At 45.1% G+C, this 17,063-nt stretch overlaps 1 protein-coding gene across 1 annotated transcript in view; it reads left to right on the top strand.

The window, feature by feature from the left end:
* The first annotated feature begins 448 nt into the window (after nucleotides 1–448).
* TRPM8 (transient receptor potential cation channel subfamily M member 8) overlaps nucleotides 449–17,063 on the top strand; it is a 60,416-nt gene continuing 43,801 nt past the window's right edge. The window contains exons 1-6 of the mRNA XM_027857464.1: nucleotides 449–562; nucleotides 3,316–3,389; nucleotides 9,358–9,514; nucleotides 10,032–10,209; nucleotides 13,731–13,903; nucleotides 15,228–15,402. Coding sequence (XP_027713265.1) covers nucleotides 449–562; nucleotides 3,316–3,389; nucleotides 9,358–9,514; nucleotides 10,032–10,209; nucleotides 13,731–13,903; nucleotides 15,228–15,402 — 871 coding nt within the window. The remainder of the gene's footprint in view (nucleotides 563–3,315; nucleotides 3,390–9,357; nucleotides 9,515–10,031; nucleotides 10,210–13,730; nucleotides 13,904–15,227; nucleotides 15,403–17,063) is intronic.

Here is a 17,063-nt window from a genome sequence, read left to right as displayed (position 1 = left end):
CAGAGAGAATGAGTCAAGGACAAAGATGACTTCTGGGCTCCAGAATCTTTGAGAACCCCACTCTCCTCCAGTGGTAAAGGGGATGACTTTCAAGGTTAAAATCAATTCTGTGCAGGATGACCCAAAGCCCTTGTAGCACCCCTAGAGTCTAAGCCTATTCCGACAAGTCGATCCATGTTTGCTGAATAAAGTCCTCTCTTCTTCAAACTTGAGAGCCAATAAGGGATCATGGCTAAACCCTGTGGTCAGGAAGACCTGGGTTCGGGTCATGCCCATGACAAGTATTGGTAGGGTGTTCATGGATAAGTCCCTTACCTCTGTGTCCCAGGCTGCTCTCTGAGACTAGAAGTTCCAAACAAGTTGCTGACCAAAAGCAATCAAAGTTCTACTATAATCTAGAGGAATTGGCACATCCTTGAGCTATGTCTCCAAACCTATTTCCTGTCAGATGCATTGGCCTACAGGGAATTCCATGAGAAATCGAAGAAACGGCACCATGGAGAGCGTGCGAACACTCTACTCCAGCATATCTCGAAGCACAGACTTGTCCTACAGCGAGAGCGTGAGTAGCTGCTGCTGCCATCTTCTGTGCAGCTTCTCCCCATCACCCTCAGTCAGAGCCTCCTTTTGGTCCCCACAGGGGTGGGGAACCTATGGCCCTGAGGCCACATGTGGCCCTCTAGGTCCTCAGGGGCGGCCTTTTCTTCTGTGAAGTTTGGATTCTGTCAAAGGGTTGCCCTTGAGGACCTAGAGGGCCACATGTGGCCTCAAGGCTGCAGGTTCCCCGCCCCTGGTCCCCAAGAACAAAATGAGAACTGTGCTGCCTCTGGGGACCTCAAAAACTCCCTTTCTTTACTAAACAAATCATATTACGTAGAAAAAGTAAGTGTTTTGGTTGTTTTTGTCAGAGTTGGATGATTTTCTCTCAAAGCTTTGCTTTCCATTTTGGAGTCTGCATGTAGGCTGTAACAACACTGTGTTCTCTATCTAAGCAGCAACACAGAAAATAGAGAGGGCTGGCCTTGGCAGGAAGTCGGGAAGTCTTGGGTTCAGGTCCTGTTGTGTTACCCTGGCCAGTCATTTAACGTCTCAGTGTCTCTGGCAGCTCTGTGGGCACACAAGTTAGAGAAAAGCTGCTTATCTGCACTGACAAAGGGAATTTCCTAAGCCTGGGAAATCACAGGTCTGATCCCATCCCTATAACAGATCGCTGATGTGGATATGCCTGGGGGGATGTCGCTGAGGGGGGCTGATCACTCACGTCCATGCCTGCCCATGCTAAGAGGCCCTCCTCCAGGACCTTCCCTGAGGTCCCCAATGGTGTTCTCCCTCACCTGCTGGGGGCCTCTTCGGGTCATCTTCACATTAATCAGACATCAGTGAAGCCCATAGGCTGCCCCCTCACCCTCCATGACCAGCTGGGCTCCTTTTCCCATCATGCACCTCTTTGCTAACATCCTCAACACCAACTCTTCTGCTAAATTGTTGTGAAATACATACAGAGAGGGCTTTATAATTGATGAAACACTTTCCTTAAAACCCTCCTGGGAGGCTGAGAATACAAGCATTGTTCCCGATTTAAAGATGGAGAACCAAGGTTCAGAGGAGCAGTGACTGAGGCTTCTGAATCCAAAGCCAGCCCTTTTCCTCAGTCCAGTGATTTTCCACTGACTGGACTTCCGTTGGCTTTGAGTCTCCCCTCTTCCGTTTGCTAGCTGCGTGACAGGGGGCTCACTGCTTAGCCTCTCTCTGCCTCATTTTCCTTACCTATAAAAATAAAACTTCCCAAAGCTGCTGAAAGAAGAGTGTTTTGGACACCTTAAAGCTATGGGAGCGGTTAATGCCTTTCAAGCTGGAAAGTGACCTTAGAGACCAGACAATGCAACACCGCTGGTTTTACAAATGAGAGAAAGGAGGCCCAGAAAAGATAAGCAACTTTTCCATAGCCACACAGCTAGGAAGGAGCAGAGCCAGGATCTGAATCCGGGTCCTCTTACTCCCAATCCAGAACCACTACAGATGCCTCCTAGGAATAGGGTTACTCCCTAACTTGTCACAGGGAAGACTTACCAGATAAGTTATAGGAAGATTCTCTGCTTCTGCCTTTTTCTATTTCTTTCATTGTGACATGTTCTATTCATGCTTATGTATCACTGTTGCCAAAAAGAACACCAACAGGTTCTTTGCAGGTGTGGAAAGGCCCAGGTCTTTTCTCCAACCCCTCCCCCTACTCACAGTTATTGAAACATCCAATATAGAGAAGTGTTATGTATGGAGGCGAGCAGTGTATGCACCCAGGGAAAGTATCCTTATGTAAAATCCACAGATCATGTTCAAATGTAGAGATGAGAGCATGGGCACCAGGAGGATTCCGCTGAGGAGGGCATGAGGAAGGAGTAGGAAATGCCTCTTCCCAACTTCCAATTGTAACTTTTATCCACGCTATCCAGGTGCCAAACCCAGCTATTTCCATGCCACTAAAGAGAGGCAAGTTTTCAGTGCTTGCTGAATTCTAGCACCTTGGAACAAAGTCCCTCATAACAGCTCAATGTGCAGAGCTCTCTTCCTTTTGGTCAAGTTGGGTTGAAATTTGTCAGTGGAATTTTAAAAAATGATCCAGAGAGACAGGGCAGCACAGCTTGCAAACATTCTGTATGGGGTGGACAACATGTCTGCCTATTTTTAGATATTTAGCTTTTTCTCCAAAGTTTGTTTCTTCCATACTAAAGAAATTTGCCAGACTAGGTACTGATTGGGAAACAGCCCAATGAAGTCAAAAGAAGGATGGATTTGGTGGTCCAAGACCCAGCTCTACCACTGACTAGAACGCGACCTTTCTTAATCTGTAAACTGAGGTGTTGAACGAGGTAATCTAAGGTCCCTTCCAGCTCTAAATGGAGGACTCCATAATAATAACAATCACCAAACTGTAGGTAACTAGAGGTCTCTGAGGGTTGCCTTAGGCACTGAGGGGCCAAGTGATTTTCCCAAGATCACACAGCACCAAAAGTGTCAGGAGCAGGACTCATAATCCAGGAACCCCTGCCTCCAAGGCTGGCTCTCTCTACTACATCCAACTACCCAAACCTCTTGGAAGAATTACAACTTGGAAAATTACCATTGGGATTTGTATATTACCTTTCATGCTCTAGAAAGCTCTAAAGACTTAGCATCTGTTACCGAGATTCTTCCCCTGATCTTTAGGGCTGTGGCTCTTTTCACCCAAAAGAGAAAAACAGAGATGATTATTGCTTTTAATGCAACCTGAGTTTCAAGATCACTTTGTAATGTTTTGTTCTGTCTTTTTGTCCTAAGGATTTGCTGAATTTTATTCAGGAAAATTTTAAGAAAAGGGAGTGTGTCTTCTTCACAAAAGATCCCAAGGCCACGTAAGCCACTTTTCTTCTCTCGTGAGTTTGGTCCCTGATTACGAAAAAGTTCTGTTAAATTCTATTCAACAAGCACATCAAGAGTCTGGTGCATGGACGGCATTGGCTTCATGCTAGGTTTTAGTAGAAACCTAACTATCTACCTGGTAATTCACAGAGGTGTACGAAGAAGAAATCCCATGAAAGATCCATACATTCAAGCACCATTTGTTAATCACCTACTGTGTGCAAAGAGTAGGGTTTGTACTAGAAGCCACCAGTGAGGTCATCTGGTCCAATTCAATCCCATGAGCACTTACATCTCTGCTATGTGAGAGGCACCATTTGAAAAATGAGGAGGCCAGAGGACCCGGTAACTGGCCCACAAGACACAAGTCTATGTAACTAACAGAGCCAGTATATGAACTCAGGTTTTCCAGCTCCAAAACTGTGGCCCTATCCATTATAATGGCCAAAAGTCACACCTCAGCACTCCAGAACCACTGGGGCTCTGTGGGATAGGCTCCAACCAGATAATTTGTTCCATCACATCACCTCCCCTTTGAGTATCAGCTAATCTTCCTTACTCAGGAACAGATTTAAATAGACACTACAATGATTAGGAGGTCCACAAGATATTCAGAGGAGAGTGTTCCGGTCTTGTCTGCATTGTGCTAATGACAGCACTATCAGTGCCATGCTGAAAAGTGGGTATTCTATCCTAAAGACAATAGAGCTTGAATGGAGATTCTTCTGCTGGAGAGGACCATGGTCAAAAGGGCTTTAGGAAAATGATTTTGGCAACTTTGAGGAGGATGGATAAGGGAGAGGAGAGGTTGGAGGCAGGGAGACTTGTGAGGGGGCTACTGAAATGGTTCAGGAAAGACCCTGAATTAGAGTAGATGGCTACTCGTTGGGTATGGGAAAGGGATAATGCAAAGGAAAGGGTTGGATAGGAATGAGGGGTCAAGGAAAAAGAAGAGTATAGGAAGATGCTGAGTTGTCTATGAAGGAGGGTGGTGCCTCAAAAGAAATGAGAGGGGAGGAGGGACAGGTTTGGGAGGAATGATGAAATGCAATAAGGATTAATATCATGGGTTCAAAGATCTCCTCCTACCCCTACTTCCTAAATGCAAGGTGGGAGGGGCATGGTTAGATAGCCAATCATCTGAGAAAATAAAATCTGGAGTGTTTGGATGGACTTCAACCTCATTCTGAAGCAGCAGGGTCGTGTGGCAGCCCCCAAAGCTAAGATGACCTTTAGCAGCACAGCACTGGGGTGGAGGGGGCCCATGGTCCTCCTGGCCTCTTCCCTAGTTCAATAACAGCTATGGGATTATGTATAGTTGGGGGCATTACAGTTCACTTGGACAGACCTTGATAATCTGGAGAACATTAACCAGCATGGATGAAGTCCATGTCATACAAGGATCAGTTGAAGGAACTGGCCATGTTCAGCCCCTGGAAGACTGGGGGTGGGGGGTGGCAGAGATGCTCAGGGCTGTCCTCAAGCACCTGAAAGGTAGAAGAGGGTTAGCCTTGGGTTCACCCTCCCTGGAGAGCTTTCAGCAAGGATGGAATGGCATTTATTGACTGTCTTACAGTGAGGATTCTTTAGGGGCTCAGGGCTAAACTGGTTGGCCACCAACGTCCCTTCCAACTCTGAAATTCTACAGTTTAGCAATTCCGTAATTCTAATTTTTGTAGCAACAGAAAATACCAAGTGTCCTGAGATTTGTCTTTCCAGCAAGCCCACTGATCTGTGATCTCTGGTATCAGGGCTGCTTTTGAGGGCATATACTAGGAAGCCAAGATTTCTCAGCACTCACACCAGGATTCTCAGCTGCAACGTTTTTGCTAGAATGAGCTTCAGTGCCTGGCATCATTTTGGTTTGTAGCTCCTCACCCACCTCATACCACCTGAAAAGATTTCTGAGAGTGGTGCAGTCAGTGTCTCTTTACAGAGTCTATCTGCCCTTTGAAATTCTCATTGCCCTTCAGGGACTTCCAAAGGAGCCCCTTCCTCCAATGTGGTAGAGTAATATGGAAAAACCGCATGGCTTCAAGAGAGACGGAGAAACTTGACCAACGTTTAACCTCGACTTGGGCGGTTTGTGGAGAAGCCCTAATGAGCATCTTCTGAGTAAAGAGCTCTTGCTGCTGTCAGAACTGTCAGACACAACCAACAGAATTCATGAGGCCATTATCCTTTCATAAGGTGACTACCATAGATGGCTCACTTTCATAGGGAACTGAAGTCAGTGTGGTTTGAAGGACAGAGAACAGGCCTCAAGATTCAAATCCTGCTTCTGACATTCTGGCTGTGCATCCCTGGGCAAATCCCTTAAACCCCCAGGGCCCCAGGCAGCTGGCTCTCTAAGCCAACGCATCCCAAGCAAAGCAGGTGCTGACTTGTGTTATTAAACAATAGTCTGCTCTACCAAGGAAGTCAAGATTCCATCCCAGTCCGTTCTGAAGGCCCTTCCGCTGGGGAGGGATTAGCTATCTTCAGCTTGGCCGCAGGGGGCACTCAGAGAAGATACAACAGGCAAATTTAGGGTTAGTGCAAGGAAAAGATGCCCAACCATTAGAATTGCCCCAAAGAGAAACAGGCTCTGATTCTTGGGAGTTTGCCAAGCAAAGATTGCTTAACCACTTGTTCAATAGAATGGAAGCCCGTGGAGGGCAAGTCCAGTTTTTCCTTTTGCTTTTGTGTGCCCAGTCCCTAGCCTAGTGCCTTCCATAAGAAGCTTTTGCTTCGGATTGAATCAGAAGTTGCACAAAGAGGATGAGAATCGGACCAATGGACGACTGAGGTCTCGTCCAGCCCCGAAACCCTGTGATTCTAGAATGATTTTAGAATCATTCACGCGCTAAAAGCCTAAGCAAACAGCCCAGATCCCAGGAGAAAGCCCTGGAGCCTTCTAAGCGGCACAGAGAGCTCGCCAAAGCAGACGCACTTCAGTGGGTCAGAAAAGCTCCTCGGGCCTCACCCAGAATTCTGCCAGGAAATCGGAAAGGGACTGGAGGGCTGAGGAGAGAAGTTCAGCTGTTAGGAACAAGTACGTCTGAAGACGGGGAGAAGGTGCAGCCGACCGTCCCTAGCCCCACCCCAGCTCCAAAGGAAGGGGGGAAAGAAGTGATGGAAGAAGGGCTCGAGAATCGAGCGGCCTCCCAGGAATCCTGGGGACTGAGCCGTTGGCAAACCCAAAGGGAGCTTTGTTCAGATTGCCAAGCACCCGATGATGTCCCTGCGGTCACACGAGGCAAGAATCCCTGTGCCTCCTGAGGGATCACAAAAAGCCTGTTCAAGTCGACAGGAAGACGTGCGCGGTGTCTTCTTCTTTGTATGACTTTGGTTTGCGCGCCAGTCGTTCCGATGGCCCTCTCCCCTAAGGAGCCTCCCTTTGCAAGAAACAAAGACAGTCAAGCCAAACTGATCGAAAGGACGCTTCCTATAACGTATGTGCCGTTCTGTCCCGGTGGCGTCCCACCCCCACCCCTCTACCAAGAAGAGTCCGCCGCCATCTGTTCTCGGAGACCAAGGATCCATTCCCTTCTCGTTTTTCATGGACGTCATTGCAGGAGCTGGCTATGTTGTTCTCCCTCTTATACCGACTTCAAACTACACCAGTTAATACGAGTTTTGCCCGGCTTGAGACTGCTAAGGCAGATCATGGAAAAAGAGAAGAGGATGGAGGACAAGACTTCGGAAAGGAGGCAGAGGTCTGGTGGAAAGAGGGCTAGCCTTGGAGGCAGGAAGGTCTGGATTCAAATTCCACCTTAGATGCTTGTTAGCTGTGTAACCTGGCCAAGTCACATAACCTCAATTTCTGCACCTGTAAAAATCTGGGAGATTTCATGATTCCAGAGGACCCATAATGAATTATCCACCCACCTCCTGAAACAGAGAGGTGGTGAACTCAGGGGGTGGAAGGAGACATACAATATGGCCAACTTAGGGGTTTGTTACAAGAGCTTTGTTGCTCTTTTTTTTTTTAACCTGATGGGGAAAGCAGAGGTGGGAGGGAGAGAAATAGATTTTTTTGTTAAGTGAAAAAAATTAAGTAAAATTTAAATTAAATGAGAAAGGTTGGAGTTGGCGGCCTCTAAAGTCCCTTCCAGCTCTAAATCCATGATCCCAAGGCATCCTATAGCCTGTCTAGTAAGTGCACAATCCTGCAGCTGTTACTGAACCAGGGCAAAGGCCAGGAGGACCACGGGCCCCCTCCATCCCAGTGCTGTGCTGCTAAAGGTCATCTTAGCTTTGGGGGCTGCCACATCACCTGCTGACTCAGAATAAGATGGAAGTCCATTCAAACACCCCAGATTTTATTTTCTCAGATGGTTGGCTATCTAATCATGCCCCTCCCATCCTGAACTTAGGAAGTAGGGATAGGGGGAGATCTTTGAACTCGTGGTATTGATCCTTATTGCATTTCATCATTGTTGAATTGAAGGAGTCCTAAGAGTGGTGAGAGGAAACTGGGCAGAATATGGTACTCTGAAGTCCTAGGAATAGAGCCTGCAGCAGGAGAGTGTCACAAAAATATTGAGGAAGATGAGGACAAGAATTGGGACACTGGCTATTTTGGAGGTCATGTTGGGAGCAGAGGTCACTTCGAAACAGGTTGAGGAAAGAGGTGGGTGGTAAAGAATTGGAGAGCCAGTTGATAATTCCAGCTTATCAAGAAGTTAAATAGCAAAGTCTAGGGGAGGTGTGGGATGGTTGCGAGATGGGGCAGAACATTCAGGGATTGGGACATGAAGTTCATAGGCAGACAGGAATGGGTCTCCTGAGCAGGTGGTGGGCTCCCCCCCAAAGAAGGAAGCAAACAGTCCCTGACCCATTGCTGAGGGAGGACATTCTTGGGCTGGTCTAAGTGGTTTCTGAGATTCCCTTGCAACTTGAGAGTCTGGAATTTAGTGACTAGACCTTCCTTACCCTTGGATCTCCCTCAGCGCCTCACTTAAAATTCATAGAACAATGTCAGTAAAGAAATGTTTGCTTAATATTGTTAAATCCCGCCACTTTATAATGATTTAAATAGCATAAAAAAAGGTTTTTGATGATATGTATAATTTTTCTTTGCTTGAGATGGTAACCGTGTATTCATACAATATTTCAAGGAACCCTGATCTCATTGATACTTATGGGGGTACCCACTGCCCTGATGCATTCATTCTATGAGAGAATGAGGGAAAAGCATTGATTAAGCCCTCAACATTTTCCAAGTACCGTGGACAAGAGTTGCTCTCTAGGAGCTACCTTACATTCCAGTGGGGACAATGGCACATTCAGGGATGTGGTGACCAGGAAGGAGCAGTTTGGTTTAGAAAGCTATAGGGACTGGGAGTTGAGCCGTTGGGAGACAGATTGACACACCCCTTCCAGGTGCAATTGCAGGATTGATTTGATTATTGTAGGGAGTAGAGTGAAGCATGACTGAGGCTTTCTTGAAAACATGAGGGGTTCATCAATTGGGGGGGGGGGGGGGAGCCCATGGAGGATTCAAGAGCTGAAAGGGTTAAGACATCCAGGGAGTGGTCAGTGGTCCAACAGCAAGGTAGGGAGGGGGTGATTTGGTTGTGAGAAGATGACTGGGAAGGAAGAAATGTCACTCGATAGCTTAGTTTCAGGAGGAGCTGAAGAAGTGGGACCTGTGGCCCATCTGAATTTCAGGAGCCCCCTGAGCAGAGCTGAAGTGGTTTGCAGAGCACAGATATTCAGCTCACCAGGGTGCCCATCCTCAAAACCTTTCCATCCTTCACCTGTCAGAAGGCATACTCCACTTGTACTGCCTTTGAGGTCCCAAGGCCACCAGCTCCATGCAACCCTGAGGCATCAGAGGAGTGGAAAGTCTTCAGGGCAAGAATCTGCTGTTAATTAAAGGAAATGCAATAACATTTGTATGTGTCTCCCACAAAGTCTGTGTGGATGGCTAATCCTTTCTTCTTCCTTCCTCCCACAACATATCCTTCTACTCAGGGACAACATGTGTAAGTGTGGCTATGCCCAAAACCAGCACATAGAAGGCACTCAGATCAATCAAATTGAGAAATGGAATTATAAAAAACATACCAAAGAATTTCCTACTGATGCTTTCGGGGACATTCAGTTTGAAACATTAGGGAAGAAAGGAAAGGTAAGTGTGTATGTGACATAACTAGCCAGTCCATAAGTGGTTGCAGCCAAGAATTCTTTGAATTGTTTTATAGGGGGTGTGGTGTTGAGATGGGATGGAGGGAAGGGAGAAGGCAGAAAAAGAAAATGGGAATAGAGAAACAAGCATAAGAAGGAGGAAGGAGAATTGTGAGGTGACAGGAGAACACCCAAAATTATTATAGAGGAAACTACCAATTTTAATTAGAATAACCAAAAGCTTTGGCTCTGCTACTAACTAACTGGAAGAGGTCAAGGGGGCCACATAGCTTTTCTGGGTCTCTCTATCTTCATCTGTCACATGAAGGCAGTGAACTGGTTATTTGTGTATGTTCCTTCCAGCTCTGTATTTCTAAGATTTTAAAACTCACTGCAATGACTGGTGCATGATAAGCACATAGAATCAAAGATTTAGGGTTGAAAGATCATCTAGTCCAAGACCAAATGAATCAGAATGCTAATTAATGTTACTGCTGTTGCTTCTTCCCCTCTCCATAAAGTACATCCGTTTGTCATGCGACACAGACCCAGAAATCCTCTATGAGTTGATGACCCAGCACTGGCATCTGAAAACCCCCAACCTCGTCATATCTGTGACTGGTGGAGCCAAAAACTTTGCCCTCAAACCTCGAATGCGCAAGATCTTCAGTCGCCTGATCTACATAGCTCAGTCCAAAGGTGAGGAAACATCCCATTGATTGCCAAAGATTTTGGTTTTTTAGTAATCCCCCAATACATTCTATTTTTAAGTTCTAAACCAGAGGTTCTTGACCTGAGTTCTATGACTTTCTTTTAAAGTATTTTAGTAACTGTATTTTAAAATAATAGGTTTCCTTTGTAATCATATGTATTTTATTTTATGCATTTAAAAACATGATTCTGAGAAGGTGTCTGTAGGTGTTAGCAGATTTTCAAAGGGGTCCAAGATACAGATAAAGTTAAGAACTCTTGTCCTAAACTTACCAGTTATAAGCACACATATTTAAGTTTACAAATTGGAGCTAGGGACTGGATCTGACCTTTCATTGGTTTGAGGAACTCCCAAGTGAGGAAAATCCCTTTATGAATGTGGATTGGCACCTTCTCTACAACTTACAGTCTTAGAGATCTGCCTAGAACCCTGAAAGGTCAAGTGATTAGCCTGGCATCACCCAGCCATGATGTGTGAGAGGCAAGACTTGACCGCCCGTCATCCTGGCTCTGAGGGCACTGAATTCTCCACTACATTTTGCAGCCCCTCTAAGTCATATTGCACCCCATACACAAGTAATAGGGGCAAGGGGAAGATTGTGCATAAAACTGTAAATTTGTTAGTTGTGGTTTGCTTTCAAAATCTGTGCATCACCTTCAGTGAGATGGTTACAAAAACTCACTCTCTGTTTCCTGAGCTCTTTTGCTTCTGGGTATTTTTTCCTCTAGATTCTGGTGCTGCTAGGTTATTATGATTCCCATAGGACCATAATGTGACAGCTGTCAGGGACCTCTGAGGCCATCTTGTCCAACCCCCTCATTTTTCAGGGGAAGGAAACAGAGGTAAAGGGATTGGACCAGAGGCACAGGCTTAGGATAAGCCCCAGAGGGAGGATTGACTAACAGAAGGCAGCAACTCAAATTTCAGAGTCAGAGTGTTTTCCATGTCTTGTGTGGTCTCCATGAGTGCCTGAAAAGAAAAGATAGAGTGGATATTCCAGTAAGGAGTGAATGTCCTCAACATATAAGAGGAGCATAAGAGGACAGCTTCAGAAGCGCCTTTGATGAGTTCAAGCCGCCAGGTTCAAATGACTTCTCTCGTTGGGCACCAAAAGCCTTGACATGTGATTGCTGAGCCATTCACCACCTGTGGTCCTGAAAAGATCAAAAAGGAAAGAGAGGAGCTAGAAGGTCAAAATGGACACAAAATGGAAGACCACAGAGCTTATAAACTCCGGGTCTCAATTCCTAGCAAAATTCTAGGGTTAGTGGATATCTAGAAAAGGAAGCAGTAGACCCAAGGAGCCCAAATGACATTGTCAGAAACAGCTCCAGCCAGAGTAATGTCAATGCCTTTCTTTACAAGATTATTAGTCTGCTAGCTGTCGTTTACCTGGAAGGCAGCAAAGCATTCAACAGAGTTTCTCCTGGTATTCTCATAGGGAATATGGAGAGATCACAACCAGACAGCAATGCAGTTAGGTGGATTTGGAACTGGTCAGATGGTTGGGCCCAATGCACGCTCATTCATGGCCCTGTGACAAGACAGGAAGGCATCTTCAGGGAAGCAGCCAGTGATCTGAGGGTGCCCTGTGCTGATTCAGGTTTCTGTTAGTGACTTAGGTAAAGTCATAGATGGCTCGCTTTATCAGCCTCCCAAACAACACAGAGTCAGGAAGCATGCCTAACTCACTGGATGGTAGGATGAGCACTCAAACCTGTCTCAACAGGCTGGAGCATTAGGCCAAATCTAATGAGATAAAACCAAAAAGGGACAAATACCAAGTCTTGCTCTTGGTCCACGGAATCAGTTTCATATGTTTCAGATCATATGATTCTTGAATCATCATAATATAGAGTTAGCAGAGAACCTACTGGTCATCTACTACAGTGTATTTATTTTAAGATGAACCAAGGGAGGCCCAGAAAAGCTAAGTGAGCTGCATCAGCCCTTCAGATCATGAAGAGCAGAGCCAGGATTCTCACAACCAATCCAATGCTCTTTCTGCTGCACCATAGGAGGTGTGCCTAAACAACTGCTCTTTTGAGAAAAGTCTAGAGCTCTAAATAGACTGAAAGCTTCCTGTGAGTCCACAGTGTTCTATGGTGGCCCAGAAAGCTAATGCAATCTTTAGGCTGGCCTGATGCCTAGGATGCAGAAGGTGGTCATCCAACAGGAAGAGGCTCTCCTGGTCAGGCCACGTCTGGGCTATTATTCTCAGTTCTGGGGAAAGTGACAAACAGGAAAATCCACAGGAAAGCAGTAAGATCAACGAAGGGCTTCTGCCACACCAGGAGAGGTTTGTGGAGGCAACAAGAGGGGCCCCTCCTCTCCCCTCTCACTTGACATGAGTGACTCCATTTTGCACCTTGGCCATCATGGCAATGTAAAATGAGCAGACACCTCCAGACTCTTGCATTCAGGTTTACTTTCAGCCTAATCCATGTGCAAGATTTTTCATAATATACCCCAATCATCTCAAGTGTCCCTGTAATCACTGAAAGGAGCAGTTGTAAAATCATATCAGGAATCATATCAGAGAACCACTCACTCCATCCCTATCTCTCCATAACAATGTCATGGAACCCTGTTACCTTGTACTTTGTAATAATTTGTAACATAGCAGAACTGCCCAACCTATTTACTTCTTCATTTTATACCATGCATAGTGATTGGGAATTGCTCGTAATCAGAACTCACCCAGACAACAAAGAAAACGCCTTTATTGGTGTAACAATAAAACTTCTCCTGACCTGTCACCCAACTTGGATGTGAGCTATGATTTTTTTTCTCCAAACACTAAAGGACCTGGGGATTTTTAGTTTGAAGAAAAGACTCAAGGTGGATATGACAGCTGTCTTCAAGATCTAAAGGAGTCTATTGCTTGGGAAAGGTATTCAACTGGCTATGCTTAGAGCAATGAGGGGGAAATACAAAGAGGTCCATTTGGCTTGATTTTAAGGGAGACTTGCTAGGAGAAGCATCCAAGAGTGGGAATGATCTACTGGGCCTTCTCATAAGAGGTCTTAAAGGAGTGGCTGCATAGCCCCCTGTTGGGCATTTTGAGGAATGCACTTATTCTGAAACAGGTTGAACCACACCCCTCCCAATCCTGGGATGAGATGATTCCAGATATGAAGCTGAGCAAATGTTGCCATTCCACATAGAATTGTTGTGGCTGAGCTCCCTCCATGTATAGACCCTTCTCCTCCCCCCACATCGAGCTCTTAGTCACTCCACATCTCAGATCCTCATCTTCAAAATCAGGAGGTTTGGGCTACATGAAATAAACCAAATCAATCAATCAAATAGCTTTGCCATCTCTAAAATTCCATGATTTTCTGTCTTATCCTGTGGAATTGGCCACCCAGAGGACATTCCATCCCTCACATCTGTGTATCATTCTAAGGGGAGGATTTCTCCACGTTGAACCTAGTGTGCGAATTTCATTGTGCATCATTGTTCCCTGGTGTTTCAATTGAATTGTAATTTTGACACCTGTCCACAGGGGCATGGATTCTCACTGGAGGCACTCACTATGGCCTGATGAAGTATATTGGTGAGGTGGTGAGAGACAACACCATCAGCAGGAATTCAGAGGAGAACATTGTAGCCATTGGCATAGCAGCCTGGGGAATGGTCTCCAATCGGGACACCCTGATCAGACACAGTGATGCTGAGGTATGAATGCCATTGTGAGTTGGCTGGGGAGGAAAGCTGAGAGGTCATGCAGGAACACTGCAAAGGAACTTTACAGTAATATCATCAATCAATCAATCAATCAACAAGCATTACTAAGCAAACAAGGAACTTAAGCAACATGTACACATGTAAATAAAGGTGGCATACCTTTTGGATTATACACATTTACACACGCACACACACACACATACACACTCACCCTCACAGTTTGGGCCCCAGAGGGCTGCTTATTGCTGCTAAGCTTTGGGCTCTAGGGGTGATTCTGAGAGGTTATATTTCAAGTACTGTAGCTTAGGAGCCCCCATGGGTGTGCTTCCCATTAACAATCAGCTCAGTGATTTCATTAGCTTTTAGAAAGGCATTTATTCAAATGGCCTAATAATAATAATTAGTACAAAATATTCTTCCCAAAAGCATGAGGCACATTCTCCCAAAAATACAGTGTAGAATGTATGTGTGGTGAAGGAGTAACTCACATCTCCTCGTACTTAATAGGTTGGAAGTCCTTTCTTGAATTGATATCTGACATTCTTTGCTGATACATAGACACTATTTGAGGCTGCTTCCCTCCTTGGGTAACTATCTTTCCTCATCTATTTGTCCTCAGTACATCACTCTACCTCAAGATTATGCACTGATTCCTACTGGGCCCAGTATCTTTGATCCCATCTGGACATACTGTCTGCCCCTGTTCTCGTCTCTTTGATGATAGGGTCAAAGAAAGGAAGGTAAAGTGAATAGAGGGCCAGCTTTGTAGTCAGGATGATGTGCTCAGATCCCTCCTCTAACAGATACTAGCTGTATGATCACTTAAATCACTTAAAATCTCCTTGCCCCCAGTGATTCTCTAAGCCAATAAGTTGCAAAACAGTCATGGATCTGAGTTGTCAAATCACAGATACGGACAAAATAAACAAATAGTTACTTTATAATTCAATCCAATAATCATTAAGCACTTACCAAGAGCAAGGTAATCTACTAAGCACTATGGATACAGTGCCAAAAGTGAAGGTGGTATAGCTTTTCTTCTTTGAATTTTGTTAGGTAAATGTTGCTTATGATTATTATACATTTCCCATATATTATCTATCCTTTCAATATTCGTTGAAATCCTGGCTCTTCATAATTTCTGCAGTTTCAAATGCTCTCCAAATCCTACTTTCTGCATGACCCAGAGCCATTCTTACCTAGGAGGGCTTTTATTCAGAACCTAGAGGAGGATCCTCTGATATGAGGCCACTCAATGTCATCTTCCAGAGAAGCCACTTCAAATCTCAATGAAAACTTTCACTGTGACCCATAGGGACATTTCTCAGCCCAGTATATCATGGATGACTTCAAGAGAGACCCATTGTATATCCTGGACAATAACCACACCCATCTCTTACTGGTCGATAATGGCTGCCATGGATACCCATCAGTTGAAGCAAAGCTTCGGAATCAATTGGAGAAATACATTTCAGAACGTGCAATCCAAGGTTAGTATTCCAAGCAGGATAATATACCACGTTCCTTTGTTCAGTTCAATTCAAATGAATTCAATTGAACAAATATTGATTCATTAAAAACTGACTATGTGTAAGAGGCAGCATTGTGCAATGGAAAGAGACTTCCTTTCCCTTGCAGGAAGACTTCTCTAGCACTTCTTAGTTGTGTGATCCTGGGCAACCTGGAAGGGCCCCAGGAAACTCCCTAAGACTCAGAGTGGCCCATACAGTTACTGAACTGCACCAGGACAGGGAGTTTCCTCACTGGGAATTCCTTATTCTCATGAAATCACACCTGGATTTTCAAAAAAAATGATGGTGATGGTGGTAGTGGTGGATGGTGGTGGTGGTGGGTGGTGATGATGATGATGATAATGATGTTGATAATGGTGATGATGAAGATGATGATGATGATGGTGATGAAGGTGATGTTGATAATGGTGATGATGAAGGTGATGATAAGAGAGAAGAAAGGGAATAAGTATTTATAAAGCTCCAACTATGTGCCAGGTGCTGTGCTAAGCACTTTATAAATATCTCATTTGATCCTCACAACAACCTTGGGAGGCATGTGCTGTTATGATCCCCATTTTACAGCTAAGAAAACTGAGGCGAATACAAGTAATGAGTATCTGAGGCTGAATTTGAACCCAGATCTTTCTTGTTCCAGGTCCAGTGCTCTATACCACCAGCTACCTCCAAAAATAATAACAACAATAAAAGCTGAAATTTCTATAGTAATTTAAGATTTGCAAATCACTTTTCATGTATTATCTCAATCCCTATGTTTAATGCTAGGGACACAAAGACAGAAGAAGGGATAAATAGACTCTGCCCTCAAGGAGCTTCCATTCTGTTGGAGGACATAAACATGGATGCCCATAAATAAACACAAAGACTCTGCAAAATTATTCAAAGTCATTGGAAGAGGAGTGGAGGCTTCCTAAGAGGCCTTGGGTGGGAGGGGGCACCTGAGCACTGCTTTTGCCCCTGGTTCTATTTAGGGGATAGGAATTATGGTGCCTGTGAGTCTGGCCAGTAGGATTAAGCTCCCAACCCAGTCTGCCATAGCCACAAACTATACGATCTTGCTTCCACAAAACGAAACAAGAAGCCACCATTCACTTCCTGGTTTCCCTTAATGATCCCCCCAAGATCGCCTTTCATTTGTGCTGTTTACCTCTCATTTGCATGTGTTTGCTCCCATGCTGTTACCCCAGTGAAACTTAGAACTCCTTGAGAGCAGGGATTGTTTGTTTGTTTGTTTGTTAACCTTTCTTTGTATCCCCAGAGCTTAGCAGAGTGCCTGGCACATAGTAAGAGGTTTTAATATATGCTTATGGACTGGCTGACTTACTCCTTCTCCAGACTGGAACAGATTCTGACTAGCAACCCTTGCGTGAATTTCTTTTTTTGGGGGGGGGGAGGCAATTAGGGTTAAGTGACTTGCCCAGGGTCACACAGCTAGTAATTATCTGAGGCCAAATTTGAACTCAGGTCCTCCTGACTCCAGAACCAGTGCTCTAACCACTGTGCCACCTAGCTGCTCCTTCATTTGCATTCCTTCAATGGTAAGACCAAAAGAGATTCTAGTGCATTTCTACAGGGGTAAGGTCAGCAGGGACCTGGTGTCTGCTGCATCAATGACAAAT

Source organism: Vombatus ursinus, unplaced genomic scaffold (genome assembly GCF_900497805.2).
Source record: "Vombatus ursinus unplaced genomic scaffold, bare-nosed wombat genome assembly UNPS02012147.1, whole genome shotgun sequence".
Taxonomy (NCBI): Eukaryota; Metazoa; Chordata; class Mammalia; order Diprotodontia; family Vombatidae; genus Vombatus; species Vombatus ursinus.
Note: the sequence above shows the minus strand (reverse complement) of the source record. Positions and strands in the feature narration are given on the sequence as shown.